This window comes from Doryrhamphus excisus, chromosome 12, assembly GCF_030265055.1.
Source record: "Doryrhamphus excisus isolate RoL2022-K1 chromosome 12, RoL_Dexc_1.0, whole genome shotgun sequence".
In the NCBI taxonomy this organism is placed as follows: Eukaryota; Metazoa; Chordata; class Actinopteri; order Syngnathiformes; family Syngnathidae; genus Doryrhamphus; species Doryrhamphus excisus.
The window spans coordinates 16,341,045-16,357,836 of NC_080477.1; the positions used below are offsets into that span (position 1 = coordinate 16,341,045).

The 16,792-nt window shown below is 41.7% G+C and overlaps 3 protein-coding genes across 3 annotated transcripts in view; 2 read left to right on the plus strand and 1 right to left on the minus strand.

Annotated features, from left to right (window-relative positions):
* The window catches only part of smyd3 (SET and MYND domain containing 3), a 51,790-nt gene extending 46,489 nt beyond the window's left edge, over nt 1-5,301 (minus strand). Inside the window, exon 1 of the mRNA XM_058089207.1 lies at nt 5,048-5,301. Coding sequence (XP_057945190.1) covers nt 5,048-5,208 — 161 coding nt within the window. The 5' untranslated portion in view covers nt 5,209-5,301. The remainder of the gene's footprint in view (nt 1-5,047) is intronic.
* LOC131139518 (uncharacterized) lies at nt 5,048-13,393 on the plus strand. Its single transcript, XM_058089206.1, has 9 exons — nt 5,048-5,822; nt 8,773-8,881; nt 9,064-9,212; nt 9,289-9,434; nt 9,506-9,665; nt 9,841-9,934; nt 10,645-10,723; nt 10,825-10,898; nt 10,985-13,393. Exons 1-9 carry the CDS (start codon nt 5,765-5,767, stop codon nt 12,516-12,518), a joined length of 2,403 nt encoding a protein of 800 aa, XP_057945189.1. The 5' UTR covers nt 5,048-5,764; the 3' UTR covers nt 12,519-13,393.
* A 203-nt stretch (nt 13,394-13,596) lies between these two features.
* Nucleotides 13,597-16,742, plus strand: LOC131139859 (interferon regulatory factor 1-like). The gene is made up of 7 exons (XM_058089786.1): nt 13,597-13,724; nt 14,054-14,153; nt 15,439-15,612; nt 16,134-16,241; nt 16,320-16,363; nt 16,428-16,521; nt 16,624-16,742. Exons 1-7 carry the CDS (start codon nt 13,635-13,637, stop codon nt 16,740-16,742), a joined length of 729 nt encoding a protein of 242 aa, XP_057945769.1. The 5' UTR covers nt 13,597-13,634.
* Nucleotides 16,743-16,792: the final 50 nt, after the last annotated feature.

Genomic DNA, 16,792 nt, shown 5'->3' on the forward strand with positions numbered 1-16,792 from the left:
TGAGTGGCTAACACCCCGTGCTACAGCTTTCCCCCTCACATCATAGCAATATAATGCATGTAAATTAGAAACAAACATCCATCAATTGTTGGATTTCCACATCCTTTAAAAGAGGCAGACCCACTATAAACCCATCATGTTTCCTTTTGTAGACATTTAATTGGTTCTAGGTAGAGATGCTTGATATTCGCCTTCATTACCGTTACCGATATTGGCAGCGGCTTTTCCCTCAAACTAATATTGGCGAATTAACACATTATGCTTTGTCTAATGTGATGCATTTCACAAGTAAACACTGTTTTTGTAAAATAAGACAAATACCGCAAGATACAATGTACACTATAGAAAACATTGTAAACATTTTGCCTCAACAAAAGTGAAAAAAAAATCATGATCAAGTCAAATTAGGTGTTCTCCTACTATCAACAAATAAGACTCCAATGAAGTGATACAATTGATACAATTCCAAAAGCTAAAGAACAAAGTAAATTGCAAAGGATGAAACTTTGCACAGTGAAATTCGAAACTTCGATCCTTCAGCACCTGTTATTTCTTATTTTGCTGCCGGCATGCTAACCGAGACTTTTTTTCCCCAAGGTGTGATAGAAACCTTACTCAACGCAGCATTGCAGTCTTTGGAAATTGCAGATTTACAATCCAAATGCAAAGCTTGGAAATAATTCCAGACACGGACATAGTGAGCATGCAAGCTTTTTGCCGTATTGTCAATATTATTATCGGCACAGCGATATCTCAGTTTTATGCCAAGACGGATCAGCCAATATTTCCATTCTTTACAGTGCAAAAAAGAACTAAAATCTCACAAGATATACTTTCAAAGCTGTAGGGTGAGGCACATTTTACCAGAATAGGTTCAATTTCCAAACTGTATGACCTTCAATTTTAAAAAAAAGTGAGAGTGCATCTTATGCTGCTTGCTGCTCTACCAATTCGGGATATTCGTTTTTCAATCAACTGCCGAGAAATATCACACAATTCCTGTAAAACAAAAACATGGTCGGCGTCTGCCAATAAACGTCTTTTAAAACCGATCATGAGAACCGATCCGCAATGGGGCGGTAAATCCTACATGTCTGTTGTGTCACGTAGGGCTGCCAAAAAATGACGCATCTGGTATTGAAGTTGCTACAGGCTACGCCAATTGATGCCAGAGTGTTTGATCACTTCTTTCCACTTTGTTTATTGCCCAGCTGTCACTTGCTGTACTTTGAACAAATTGTACAAACTTTAGAGTGTTCGAAATTGCAGATTCCACTGTAATTGTCTGTGAATGAAAGAGGGACATTGATATGTGCATTCTGTCCTGAGTTCTGGACTTGACCGAGCAGTAGACCAGAAGCAGTAGACCCAAAAACAGCTTGGCAGGATGGAACTCATTGAAAAAGCTCAGTCATTTATAGACTTCAGACGTCAGATGACAAACAGACCACTGAGACAATTACCCAGCCCAAATGCCATCTAGTGTTGGAGGTGTGCTGGGTGTGTGTGTGAGAGATTGTGTGTGTGTGTGTGTGGTGAAGAAAAAGATGCCAGCTGTGTAGCATTGAGAGCCATCTCAGAACCCTTGCTGAGTTCTTAATGGTTGTTTGGAGCATGATTCACTAACACCTGAGGGGATGCGCATGAGGTTGTGTTTTATCATGATGACGTGAGGACATGCATGGAAACGCACATCCGTAGGAGTCCAGAAAAGTCGGGCAGAGCGAGCAGAAAGACGACAGACTACATCAACAACTAGCAGTGTGTGAAATAAAAAAAAAAGTGCTATCCGTGTGAATGATGGGCAGATGAGTAGGAGGAATGAGGAGAAAAAAAAACAGATAAGGCGTGAGAGGAGCTAGAAGAAGCAGATGGGAGCATAAATTGAGACGAAGCAACAAGGGACGCGAGGTGATTTCCCTCTTATCTTTTCCTGTATGCGAGTCTACAGTATGTGCATCTAAAGTAGCAATCTGTATGCTTCATATAGCACCACATACACATTCTTATCACTGCGGGGTGCAAGAAAGAAGGTGGCATACTGCATTAATGTCTTTGTTTTGGTAAACACAATGCAAAAGTGTATGGTTGAAATGCAAATATGTGGATGTTTTTCTCACCTTAAAGGCTGGCAGTGACTGGATTGACTTCTTAAAGGGGACCTATTATGCTAATCTTTCAGCCCTTTGTTTGAGTTGTGGACTCCTACACACATCTACACACAATAACCGGATCTTCCAGAATCTGCACCTATTCCAGCTGTATTTCTTTCGCCCACTCCACTGTTGCTCACACTCCCAAGCGCAGATTTAAATGTTTTTATTTGGCTGGTAGGCAATCAGGAACTCACACTATTGTGTCTGATGTGTCGTTAGGAATTGTGAACAAATGTAGCTTTCCCTTACACCCGAAGAAACACTTCCTGGGAGACAAAAATTAGCATTCCTGAATGGATTTTGTTCAACTTCAAAAGGTTCCAAATAAAGGCTGTAAATCAGTCAGTTCATTAATGTTCAAATGCTGCAATTAGAGGCGGCACGGCGGTCGAGTGGTTAGCGCGCAGACCTCACAGCTGGGAGACTAGGGTTCAATTCCACCCTTGGCCATCTCTGTGTGGAGTTTGCATGTTTGCACGGTTTCCTCCCACATTCCAAAAACATGCTAGGTTAATTGGCGACTCCAAATTGTCCATAGGTATGAATGTGAGTGTGAATGGTTGTTTGTCTATATGTGCCCTGTGATTGGCTGGCGACCAGTCCAGGGTGTACCCCGCCTCTCGCCCGAAGACAGCTGGGATAGGCTCCAGCACCCCCCGCGACCCTCGTGAGGAAAAGCGGGTAGAAAATGAATGAATGAATGAACTTTGCAATTACGATCATTTACGATCAGACATTTTCCTGCATTTAATTCTGTCTTTATATCCGTGATGATCCCTCCTCGCTTACCTGTTCTTACATTTCATTGCTATTTGTTGACCGCAGACTCTTTCAATGCTGGTAGTGTGTGTGTTTGTGTGTACTTTCTCAGTATATCAGTCATTACTTCCATCTAAGCCAGGGGTCAGGAGCCTTTAGCATGAAAAGAGCCATTTTGCCTCCTCTTCCAGTAAAAAAAAAAAAAAAAGTCTGGAGCCGCAAAACATTTTGCAGGTTATAAACTTGTCAAAACAAAGAACAAAAATCTCAAGAGTGTTCCTTTGTAGACAGGACCACAGTTACACAACACAAATACGCACTCACATCAAGCCATCATGCTGTGAGACAAACAGGGTTTAGTGAAAAACCTCACATCTCTCAGGCTCTGTGTGTGTGTGTGTGTGTGTGTGTGTGTGTTCTACAGCTGTTTGATGACACCAGTTCAACTTTACACATCTCTCACTAATATTAAATCAATGAAAGACTCAGAGTTGACAGGTGTGTACAGTATGGCAGATGTGCTTATTCAGTATCTCAATAACATGAGCACAACATTAACATGTCTCCTGACCAACACACACACATGCACGTATAATGGAATTCAGCAAAGGTACAAACTATTATTGATTTTTCTTGTTTTTACTCCATCTTCAAGTGTGAGGAGGGGGACTTTGTTATTTAATGTATTGATTAAACGCCAAGATCTAATGTTAAGGCTTGTAGTCTGCAGTGTGTGTGTTAGCGTGGTATTTAAATGTATTTTACGTGTTAGCCACAACAGCTAACCTGAAGGTGTTAAATGCTACAATGTGTCTCTTCTTCTGCATCTATATATTGCTTCTAACAGCGTGAATGGGGGCGGCGGAGAAAAACATTTATATGTGCTTGTTTGTTGTTGTTGTTGTTGTTGTTGTGTAAACTACTACTACTACTGCAGTGACTGACTTAAAACAATAATAAAATAATAAAAACAATAATCCAATGATGATTAAGCAAATGTATTTATGAAATATTGCCACAAGTCAGAAAAATAAAAATTGCAATATTTATATTTTTGAAAAAGCGGGCGGCACAGCGATCGAGTGGTTAGCGCGCAGACCAGGATTCAATTCCACCCTCAGCCATCTCTGTGTGGGGTTTGCATGTTCTCCCCATGCATGCGTGGGTTTTCTCCAGGTACTCCGGTTTCCTACCACATTCCAAAAACATGCTAGGTTAATTGGCGACTCCAAATTGTCCATATGTATGAATGTGAGTGTGAATGGTTGTTTGTCTATATGTGCCCTGTGATTGGCTGGCGACCAGTCCAGGGTGTACCCCGCTTCTCGCCCGAAGACAGCTGGGATAGGCTCCAGCCCCCCCACCCCCCACCATTGTGACGAAAAGCGGAAGAATTGAATGAATGAATGAAAGTGTTTAAAAGCATTGCTTGAAATTTTCTTGATTTTGACATTTTTTGTAAGTTTCATGCTATGTTACTGTAAGGGTCAGTTTTTCTTTTTGGTTACACACACATTTTCTTCACGTTTCTACATTTCCTCTTAATGCATTATGTGAAGTCAACAAAATATCTATCTATCTCAACCATTTGCATCATTTTATGTAGGAAACAGTAGAATGTTATGTACCACAGAGGAAAATGGAAAGATTTACATTCATTCATTCATTTTCTACCGCTTTTTCCTCTCAAGGGTCGCGGGGGTGCTGGAGCCTATCCCAGCTGTCTTCGGCGAGAGGCGGGGTACACCCTGGACTGGTCGCCAGCCAATCACAGGGCACATGGAAAGATTTACATTGTCAACACAACAGTGTGTAGCTTTTAAAAAAAACAGAATAGCTGAATAAATTTAAAAAACATGCTATCAATGGATAGATTGGGTTGTCGTCTCCACAGGACGTTTTAAACATCTGGAATTTTTTGCATTTGACACATAGTGGATTCTGTATAGAAACCCAGCAGCCTTCTCGTGAGTGCGCAAATGCCGCCATCTACTGTCCATAAAGCACATAAACAGGAAGTCTTCTACTATACAAAACCACGCTGGCTACCACACAACCACAGTAGCTAACTTTTGTAGTGCTTAGAATGGGCAGATTGCTAACGCAGAAGACAAGCAAGGAGCGTCTCTTACCGTGCAAAACAGCGATGACAGACATTTTTGGCCACTTTGTTGGACACGCAGCTTGCCAGGGGTTCGCAGGAGAAGATCAACTGGCCACCTTTAATGCCTGTAGTCGACCGCAGGCCGTTACCTTTGCCCGGGCTTACAAACCGCTCCAACCTGGACGCCATGACAGCCACGTTTATATAAACCCGCGCGATCTGACAGACAAATGTTTACGTACGCACGATGTACGGTCGCTACGTGATGACATCATTTTTGCGTAAGACGTCATCACGTAGTTCCGCCTTTTTCCGTCCAGTTTGGTTAATTCGTTAAACTTACATCTTGAAAGCATATTAATTACCCCAAAATGTACAATATTTACACAGGTTGTATTTATAATTTGATGGAAATACTTACTTTAAATACTTTTAACCAGATACTTTAAATACTAAAACCACAATAACAAACATATTTCTTGATGACACTGATTTCTCTATTTATTTGAAAATGCAATGCATTATCAGAGTACATCCTTTATCCTTGCTTTGTGTGAATACTCAACCAAGTTCAGAGAAAATGGGAGTGACGCTTCTCTGGAATCGTTGCTCACAATTGCAGTAAGACTTTCCCAAATGAGGAAGTGTGCTCACAGTGCAACGCATATCCGAGTTGGAGCTCAACTGTACTCAAGCGTCTGCTCGGATTAAAAGAGAGGAAAAAGACACTGTTGATTTATTCAGGATGTTTGCCCTTCTTTTCCTTCATGTTGGAAATATAGCAACCTCAGCAGCTCTCTCCGGTAAGTCGGAATACGTACTGCAATGTAAACAGATATATAAATATAACGTACTGTACACGGATTGTAAAGTGTAGCCATAACATTTAAGTAACCGGGAAAATGTCACGTGTTTTCAGATGTTGACATGGATGAATAAATAAATAAATATAATAATAACAATAAAACGGCAAATAATAAAAACTTAACCCTTGTATTATGTTGAAAAAAAATTACATTGATTATGTTGCGGGTCATTTTGACCCATACTGTGTAAATCCACTCAAAACAGTCAAAAAATCAGGTGAACCAATAACAACGTTATTTTAGATCATATAAGCATTTAGAAAAGAGACATACAATACATTTTTAATACCAACACTATGTTTAAGAACTATTTAGTTGAAGTTTTTAGTAGAAGTTTTTCCCTCTTCACAAACACTTTTTTCCATTTAACTTGCCCCATTTTCTCAGATTTTCAATGTTCAACAGTTTCAGTGTTCTCCACATGATGGACAGAATGTAACTATACTGCAGATGTAATTCTTGCATTTCACACAAAAGGTACTGTTTTACTGTCCTCTCGGAAGGGACAGACCTGGCATCTTTTCCGTTTCTTTACACCTGTATCCACTTGATCCTGACCTTTTCAACGACAGCTACAGCTGCTGGGGATTGAGGTGGCCTGGCTCACCTCTGGATCTTGGGAGTGACGAGTGCTTTGCCGAGTTCTTCCAGCAAAAGTCGACGTGGGTACAATTTGCCGGCATTCCACTGCTGGTTGATTTCAGTCCACAGGACATAGGCATTGTAAGCAGACACGTCCACAATGTTGTAGAAAATCACCAAGGGCCAACAAGCAGTCTTGCACTGGCAACTGTATGTTGCTGTGACTTTGTCCAGATTGTCAACTCCTCCTTTGGTGGAGTTGTAGTCCAGGATCATTTGTGGCTTCATGTCTTCTCTTGTGCTCAGAGATGCATCTGTGTGCATCGTGCTCATGACAAGAACATTCTTGTTTCTCTTTGGGCAGTATGAAACAACTGTTGCTTTCTCAGGGAAAGCAAATATTGAGGAATGCAGAGGTCTGCCCTGCATCTTCAGAATTTCACTGGGAAGTTCTGGCTTATTTCTTCCGACTGTTCCCAACATAGTCAGCTTTCTCTTTAGAAGTTCATCTTCGAGGTGGTAGGATGTAAAGAAGTTGTCACATGTGATGTTATGACCTTGCAGCCCTTCACTCATCTCCAGCACCACATGCATCTTCTGATTCTTCTCAGATGCTCTTCCAGGTAGCTTTCCTGCGTATACTTGCATATTCCATGCATAGCTAGATTTTGTACAATCTGGATCATCAATAACATTGTCCTCAGTCTCTGGAAGATCCTCTGTCTCTGAAATTTCTTCCTCTGCATCACTATCACAGTTCAATATCTGTGATAAAGTTTCTTCAGCTGTAAACCTTCTGGAGCTCATTTTTGGTGTGCATCTCAAAGAGATGACATGAGAACAGTGACAAGGACAAGGGAGAGAAAGTTCCTCCTCTACACACACCTGGGTCTGAATGGCTCTTCAAAGGCAATCAAAATACAAATAATTGGGCAGTCAAAATAAACTACATCAAAGAGACATGTTTTTTTCTGGATCTGAACAGCTATATACCCACATAAAAGTGTCCGGGTCAAAATGACCCGCAACATCATCTTTGTATACAAACTCAGCACAGACATACCACGACACCTCAGAGTGTCCAAATTTTACACACCAGTTCATGACCCTAGATGAGGAAAAGTCACAAAATTTCATGAAGAAAAAGAAAGGATAACCAGTACTTTGGTCAACTCAAAAACTGAAACGGGTCAAATTGACCCGTAACATAATACAAGGGTTAAGAAACCACATATAGTTGGTGGGTAGACAAATTATTTTTTTCAGATTAAAATGAACATAGCATTATTAGAGCCCTGCAGACATGACAAAACACGACTATAGTCACATTTATACTTTTTTTATTTACAACATATTGCGCAACTGCAGGGTCTTGAGACACATGCTAACTCGCAAACTAGAGAGCTAGCAACCTAAACGGTAGCCTTCAAGTTATTTCCTTTAAACTTAAATAGCCAAAAACTTACCACTTCCACACGGATAGGGAGGATAACTATTAACAGTTATTTAACCTTTAACATGAACATTAATCAAACGTAATAATTTTTTCTGGGCACATGATACCATACAGCATCCATATCAAACTTGCGTGGGCCGCACTAACATTAAACTTTCATATCAAGGCGGGGGCCTCAAACTAGTGTCATGCGGGCCACATTTGGCCCGCGGGCCGTGTGTTTGAGACCCCTGATTTAAAGTAACATACAGATGAAGTTTAACATGTACTATAACATGTTGATATACTGTAACACTAAAATTGACATGTAGATTGTAGACTGTATTGTGTTACATACATTAAAACATGTAGGTTAGATTCTTGTAATGTTTACTCTTATACATGTTGATAGAATTTAACATATACTGTAATATACTGACATTTTTATACAATGCAGGGTGACATTGCTAGTTACTTTATCAAATCTAACATCGGGTCGAGGGGGGGGGGGGGGGGGTGCAGCGGCCTAAGCAGGGAAGCCTACACTTCCCTAACTCTGGCTACATCGTCCAGCGCCTCCTGGTGGATTCTGAGGCTTTCACAGGCCAGTTTAGAGACATAGTCTCTCCAACGTGCGTCTGCGTCTTCCCAGAGGCCTCGTACAGGTCGGACATGCCATGAACGCGTCCCAAAGGAGGCTTCCGGGAAGCATCCAGACCAGATGCCTGAGCCAGTGTTTCTCACCTTATGTCTATTTTTTACTCTCAACACTGGTACTGGTACTTTGAAAGAAAGTTAATGTAGTGTGACGTGTGTACAGTAGATTCTAGCATGATTGCAGCATGCAGTAACATGAATCTACCTTAACAGGAGTGAATCTTGATTGCACCAACAACTATGACCGTTTGATGTCTTGTCACTTTGACGCTCCAAATTGCACCGACTACAACGTGACTCTGCGGAGCCTTGACGGTTATGGGTGAGTTTGCAAAGCCAGTTTATTTCCATTTATGAATTGATTGTGGCAGCCATGCAACATGCAATGCACAATAACTTTCATGGATGCCTTTAAAACAGACTCAGTATCTCATTAACAACTGGAAGCATCCGTCAGTGCTAGTAATGAGATTATGATGACTGATTCTGTTTTGTGCTCCGCAGTGAGAAGTACTGTCTTCCTGTGCAGTGTACAAGTGGAAAATGTTGCTGCTCCATTAATATGTATCTGATATTATACGAGACTCACACGGCATCTGTACGTAGAGGAGATAAATATGTGGAGTCCAAAAACATCAGCATTAAATTCAGCTGTGAGTTCACAACACATCACACTCACTCATTTGCCCATAAACACTCAAGTGACGTAGAAGTCTTGTCATGTTCCAGTAAAACCCAACGCCCCAACCATTGTCTCGGTGAAGGAATCAAATGGGAATCTTCGGGTGGCGTGGAGGCCAAACATTGAAAAAGCTCACATAAGAGAACAAATGAGGACAATTGTGACATATCGCAAAAAAGGATACACAAAAGAGGTAAAACGAATGCCTGCATCACTTTACATTCAGCTTCAAAAGATGAATTGTATTTTCCTTCCTCTTACCAGGTGTCGGAGAAGTCTGTAGTAACTGCAGATGGGCTGAGTTATCTTGAAATACTTAGTGAACACTTGGAGCCGAGCACAACGTACGTGTTCACCGCGCAGAACATCCTGACGTGGGGCAGCCCGCACAGTGACCTCAGCAAGGAGTTCGAATTTACGACCTGTGAGTCTTCATCCGCATGAAAAATGTCACTGAAAGACCAGCAAGTTTTCAAAATGTCAGGCGCTTTGAGTAACATAAAGAAAACCCTCTTTTTCAAACCTGCTAAGCTGACTTAATTATAATGTTTCAACATCACGACTACATGCTTGAAACTTATTATATACTAACTCCACAGCGCCAGCACGTGAGCGCCTACTTGTGGCAGTCATTGTTAGCCTCAGTCTGGTGGCGGTCATTGCCACCAGTGGGGCTTACGGCTGTTACGTAAAGTAAGTATTCCCTCCTCTTTCTTAATAGGTTCTGCAGAGCTTGTGTGTGTGTGTTCATACACTCAAAAAATAAATGTTTAGCCTCAACAAAAAAAAATCAACGCAACAGTTTCCATTAGTCTTTCTTAGTTATGACAACTTAATTTGAAATGGCTTTGAACCAACAAACAATATTGCATTGCACAAATTAGCGTTTCCTCTTCACTCAAAGCTTATTTTAAGTAATGCTTACTGAATAATTGTTGTCATAGGGACAAGTTTTTATGTTCGTGACTCAAAAAAATATGTTAAGTCAACTGACTTAATCATTTTATTCAAAGTAGTTTCATTTGTTGTCTACTTAATTATACTTAACAATGCACATAGCTTTTTAAGTAGCAGTAACTTAATATATATATATATATATATATATACTATATATATATATGTGTGTGTGTGTGTATGTGTATATTATGTTACCAAGCTAATTTTATTAAGTCATGGCAACTTGAATTTTGTTTTAAGCTTACCAACAATAAAATTTGAGTCCATAGCCAACATTATTATTTGGACATAACTTAAATAATAAAGTTAGCAACTTAGAAAGTTTATCTAAATCAATTAATTACATTTTTTACATTGCATTTACATTGTATTAATTCAAGTGGTGTTAATAGATACTCTGAATTACTTTTTAGAGTGTATGTGTCTCCTTATGTGTCGTATTTTAGGTGTAGAGCCAAGTACTGGGACTCGGTCATCGATCATCAAAAGTCCAAACTACTCGATTTAAATCCGAGTGAGCATGAGGTGAGAAATTAATTGTTGTTGACCTTACGACCTTAAGGTTGATTTGACTCTTTGAGTACTTGAATGGGTAAAAGGTTGATGCAGATTTGTTGTTGTTGTAGGTTTTAAAGCCTACGCCGCCTATCATCTCATCTATCTATGTTGAGCCCCCCACCCCAGATGACACTAAATCATGGTTAGTATAGTGACCAAAGGAAAAAAAATCCCACTTAATTCCCTGACTAGAAACCAGAACCCTGAAGACCCTCGTTTTTCTTGCAGGTCAAAAGGATCCCTACTTAACAGCAGCATCGAGAGCCTTCATCAAAGCAGTGGAATCGGCAACAGCCCCTCTTCTCTCAGTTACACTCACACGGAGACTGCTGACATCATCTTGAGTGTCCAGGAGGCGCTCAGAAAAGCCCTGGTGACTATCAACCCCATGTCACCATCAACCGACCGGCCCCTAACCAGTAGTCTACCGTCCACTCGCCTCGGTCCCTGTTGTGGCGAGCAATTTTCAGGAACATGCAGGTGTGAAAATAAAACAAAGTACTCCTTCATCAGGCCCAGCGACCCCACACAGATAAAGACCGAACAGTCCCAGTCTGGAATTCTGTGCCATTCTGACTACAAAGAAACAGGCAGTGCGTCTGCCTGCCCCGACAGGCAGGCATCAGCTTGCGAAGACACCGTGTTACCGACCGTGGTCTCGTCTTACATGTTGACTGACACATCTCACCAACAGGGCAGCCGAGACTCTGGGAGATTTTCAAACTATGACGCGTCCCTCAGCTGCAGCAAAACAAGCCTGAATGGAGATGTTGAATCCAGAACGGGAGAAGGACAGGAGAACTGTAAGGAGATGTTTGTTGGTTCTGATGATGGCAGTCTTCCAGTCAGTTGCAACTACCAAACGTTTCAGAGTTTAAGGAGGCACTCTGACATTGCGTTTGCTGACTGGAAAAGTCATGAAAAAGACGATAACTTGAAGAATTTTGGAGAAAAACCAATAGATGATGCAAGGAAAGTTGAAGCTCAAGGCTTCATGCTTCCAAGACCACAAGACAGTCTTCCAGTGGATGATGCCTACAGACCATTTCCGAGTCCAGTGAAGCTGCCTGGTATTAACGTTGCAGACCAGAATTGTGTTGAGAAAACAGAGGATTTAAATAAGATTCTTGACAAAAGATTAGAAAATACAAGTAAAGGTGATGAGGTTCACAGGTTCATGCTCCCAAGACCACAAGACAGTCTTCCAGTGGATGGCGCCTATAGACCATTTCTGAGTCCAGTGAATCTGCCTGGTATTAAGGTTGCGGACCAGAATTGTGTTGAGAAAACAGATCATTTAAATAAGATTCTTGACAAAAGATTAGAAAATGCAAGTAAAGGTGATGAGGGTCTTGGAAGCTTCATGCTTGCAAGTTCACTAGACAGCCTTCCAGTGGATCCCCGCTATCAAGCCTTTCAGAGTACCAAGCCAGTCTTACCAACCGTGGTCACGTCTTACATTTTGACTGACACATCTCACCAGCAGGGCCCACGAGACTCTGGGGAGACTCCGGGGAGCTACAAGGAGATATTTGTGGGTGCTGATGATGGCAGTCTTCTGGTCAGTTGCAACTACCACACATTTCAAAGTTTAAGGAGGCACTCTGATATTACATTTGCTGACCCCAAAAGTAGCAAGAAAGTAGAAAACTGGGAGAAGTCTTCAGAAAAACAATTAGAATATGCCAATAAAGGTGACAAGGGTCACAGTCTTCCAGTAAATATCCACTACCAAGCCATTCCGGGATACAAAATTGTGTAGTGTGAGCTGCTTTGAGTACATTGTGATTATGTTTGTTTGTAACTACTTGAAGTACTTTATGTGATCCTTTCAATTACATATGTAGGCCTTACAGTGACATTTAGGACAATAGATGGCCACAGAAAAACATTTTTATTCCTACTAGCACAAATATGTTATGTACCGTAATGTAGTATCTCACTCAGTGGTGGGAAAACTGCAGCCTGCGGGATTTTTGCTAGATTGCAAAATATCTTGAGGAGGTCGTCACAGAAGTAAACAAAGAGGAGTTAACATGCTCTTGATAGCCAATGTCTTATTGTTCATAGTTCATATTGTTGTTGCAGCTGGACTACCCAGCATGCCTTGTGGGCAAGTGGAACTAAGAGTTTTAAGTTTAGTGTTATATTTCGCCCATAGTTGTTGATTTATATGTGCTGCTTGAACTTGTTTTGTGTTTTCTTTTCGTTTTCACCATCAACAAGTATGTCGTTCTGTTTGATGCCACATATATTAATCGACTGCCCCTCTGCCAAATATTTGGTCGTGAGTCAAAAAGTTTGCTCACCCCTGATTTATCCACTCATTTTATGGAAATCAGTGCCGTTGTTATTGTGTAACCCAACACTGCTTACTAAGTACAGTAGCTTGAAAATGAATCCTCGGCTTCAGCCCGGGAAGTGTGACTCCTGAAAGACTCCTTTCACGTCACAACCAAGTAAAGAGTCAGCAACAGGTCGCCATTGTGCAATGTACTTCCTCACTCGCTACTTCTATGAAACATGTCAATATAAATCCATGTATTCATAACAGAGACAGGTGTAATTCAAACTAATTAATCAGTCCTGTGTTTCTATTCATGATGTCATGAATTTAAGTGACAATAAACATTCATTGGACATCCGATACAAGAGATGAATCACAAGTTTGTTTAAAAGGTTGTTCATGTATGACTTCCTGTAACTAGAGGAGACAGTGAAGTGGTGAGGATGCTTGCAAGAGGCGGCAAAGGCCTCTCTATGTCTGTCTGATTAGAGGAGGAGCAAAGCTTTCTTTTTAATCTTAAAAATTGACACCATTGCTGACACCTCGATGCACACACGGACACACAACACACCTGAAGACTTGGACTGAAGCATGCGACCAGCAGGCCGCCTCAGGCTGAAGACGTGGCTGGAGGAACAGATCGAGTCTGGGAAGTATCCAGGAGTCTGCTGGCTTGACAAGGTAGACGTTCACGGATCATAACATGAATAGGAGTAGCTGAACAGTTGAATCCGGTACAGAAGCTGTATCGAAGACAAGCATAATAATGGTCACAATTGTTGCAACTGCATCTTACTGACAGCTGTGACCTGTCATGCAGCATAAATGAATGGCTGTGTCAATCAATGAGCTTCATTATTACTTTGTAAACATACTTACTGTATCCGCACTTTTATTTGGATTTGTACCACCCGCCTATATTTTTTTAGTTCTGCTGTGGTAAAGACACTGAGAAATTGTTTTATACAGTATAATAATAATAATAATAATTTGGTCATTTCCGTCTCCAGTCAGAGAAAGTTTTCCAAATCCCATGGAAACACGCAGCTCGTCACGGCTGGAGTATCGACCGAGACGCCACTCTCTTCAGGAGCTGGGCCATGCACACAGGTAATGATGTTTTTCATGATATTGACTGTTTTTATGACAGTAATGTAAAGTAAACACTGAGCATAACTACACTGCGTGAATAAGCATGGAGAAACCATTTAAGTGGACAATTCTATACTGTTGCCACAGTTTGGGGAATGCACTAAGCAAGGTCCATAGTTTGGATGAGTTTGGTGTGGAAGAGCTTTGGGATGAACTAGAACAGAGATGGTCAGCCAGTAGACCAGGGGTCGGCAAACTACGGTCCGGGGGACACATGCGGCCCAGCAAGCGTTTGAATCCAGCCCGCCAGTTGCTTTCTAAGTATTTCAACTTTTAACATACAAACTGGCAACATGACTTGCAAGCCAGATATCTTATTCAGTAAAAAAAATAAAATAAACGAATGATGTGGTCTGATGTTTTAAGTGCTCCTGAAAAAAGGTAGTATAACACTTTTACAGATAAAAGTGACAAATAATAATAGGCAAATAATTCAAGGAAAAATATAAGCATAAAATAGTGTGTGTGTGTGTTAAATAGATGTTCTGCCCCCCCGAGTCAATATATTTGCCCACCCCTGCAGTAGACCCTTTCTCCAACATCAGTGACCTCCGACTAGTCATGGGTAGTCATATCTATCTGATTCCAAGATTTATGACACTGATACCACTTCCACACTACATTTGAGGGCGGTGTATATTAGAGAGAAGCAATGAGAAAGAAAACTGTGTCACTCGCATCTCAGCTGCAGGTATGCTGTGATGACCTCAACTCAATATTCACCTTCACTTCACACTGTCCCAATACTTTTGACTGTGTATGATCACGTGTGCAGCAATGTTTCAATATTCTAGGAATTGACACTTTCGTTGGACTTCAACTTAATTTTAGGAGTTTATTGCTAGAATGTTGCACATTTTTGTGTGCATTCACTATTTCTAGCACACTAGTACTGCTTTTATTCAACATTTTGTCCAAATCACTTAATGGGCTGATTTAGTCACATAAAATAAAACATTAGAAATGGTCATATATTGTAATGTAAAATCCTCTCTTTTTTTTGGGGGGGGGGGGGGGGGGGGGTACTGGAAAATGCATCCTTGTATAACATAACGACTGCATGCATGTTGTGAGCAGTAAGGAAAACGATCCCACTGGTCACGCTTTGCTAATGGCAAAGCTTTGGTCGCTATAAATGCAAGAAGTCATATTTCACTGCCCTTCTACTGGAGCGGCACCATTAAAAATGTTGCCTTTACACGTCAGATAATGCTGACTTTTGATTGGTATCATTTAACTGCAGGGCGATACCATCCAGACAAACAGCAAGCCGATCCAAAGACGTGGAAGGCCAACTTCCGCTGTGCTTTGAACTCTCTGCCTGACGTGTGTGAGCTGCGTGAGCACAGCAGGAAGAGCGGCAGAGACGCCTACCGAGTCTATAAGATGCTTCCCAGAACGCACGCACGCAAAAGAGGTGACTATGCAAAGCGGACCTAAAACCTCCGCCAAGGCCGTAAACGCCACTGATGTATTGTTCGTTCCACACACCTCCAAATCATCTTAATAATAATACTTCCGGGTGGCACGGCGGTCTAGTGGTTAGCGCGCAGACCTCACAGCTAGGAGGACCAGGGTTTGACTCCACCCTCGGTCATCTCTGTGTGGAGTTTGCATGTTCTCCCCGTGCATGCGTAGGTACTCCGGTTTCCTCCCACATTCCAAAAACATGCTAGGTTAATTGGCGACTCCAAATTGTCCATAGGTATGAGTGTGAATGGTTGTTTGTCTATATGTGCCCTGTGATTGGCTGGCAACCAGTCCAGGGTGTACCCCGCCTCTCGCCCGAAGACAGCTGGGATAGGCTCCAGCAACCCCCCGCGACCCTCGTGAGGAAAAGCGGTAGAAAATGAATGAATGAATAATCCTTCCAATAAATGTTGGCAATAATGGCGGTGCCTGACCTTCTGCCCCATGTGGCCTGTGCTGTCCTGTCAGGGCTTGTGTGTCAGCAGGCAGATAGCAGCACCGTGCAGCAGCAACAGTGGCCACCTCCGAGCACCACTTCATCCACAGATGATGCTTCTTCGAGTATTCCTACACAAGGTTAGAGGTTATTTTACTTCTCTAGTGCGTATAGTTTTTGTATTGATGATTGATGATGAGGTTTATCATCTTGTGCAGACACGTGGGAGGACTTGCAGGAGCCGGAACAGGCTGGATGCGAGGTACTGTAATAATGGCAGCATTTTAAAGCAGTAAAATTAACATTAATATTGTTTTTTTCTGCAGTTAATGGAGCACTTTAGTAGCACTGATCCAAACAGCAGCCAGACATGGACTCAAAGAGGATGGAGGTCACAGCCGCTGTGGGACCACTGGCAGTGTAGGCACACACTATGTACACAAAGCTGTGTTGTTATGGTGAGCGTATGAATTGTCCATAAGTGGGAAAGCGAGTGTGAAGACATTCTATGTGTCTTTTCAGGTCCAGGTGAAGATAACCTCTTCTCTCTGCACGCAGACACCTACAGTGACCTTTGGTCTCCAAACTGCAGTAAAGAGGTGTCAGACTGGTCCATACATCAGCAGACATTAACGCTCTAATGGCACAAAGCTCAATAAAACAACACTGCGTGTGTGTGTGTGTGTATGTC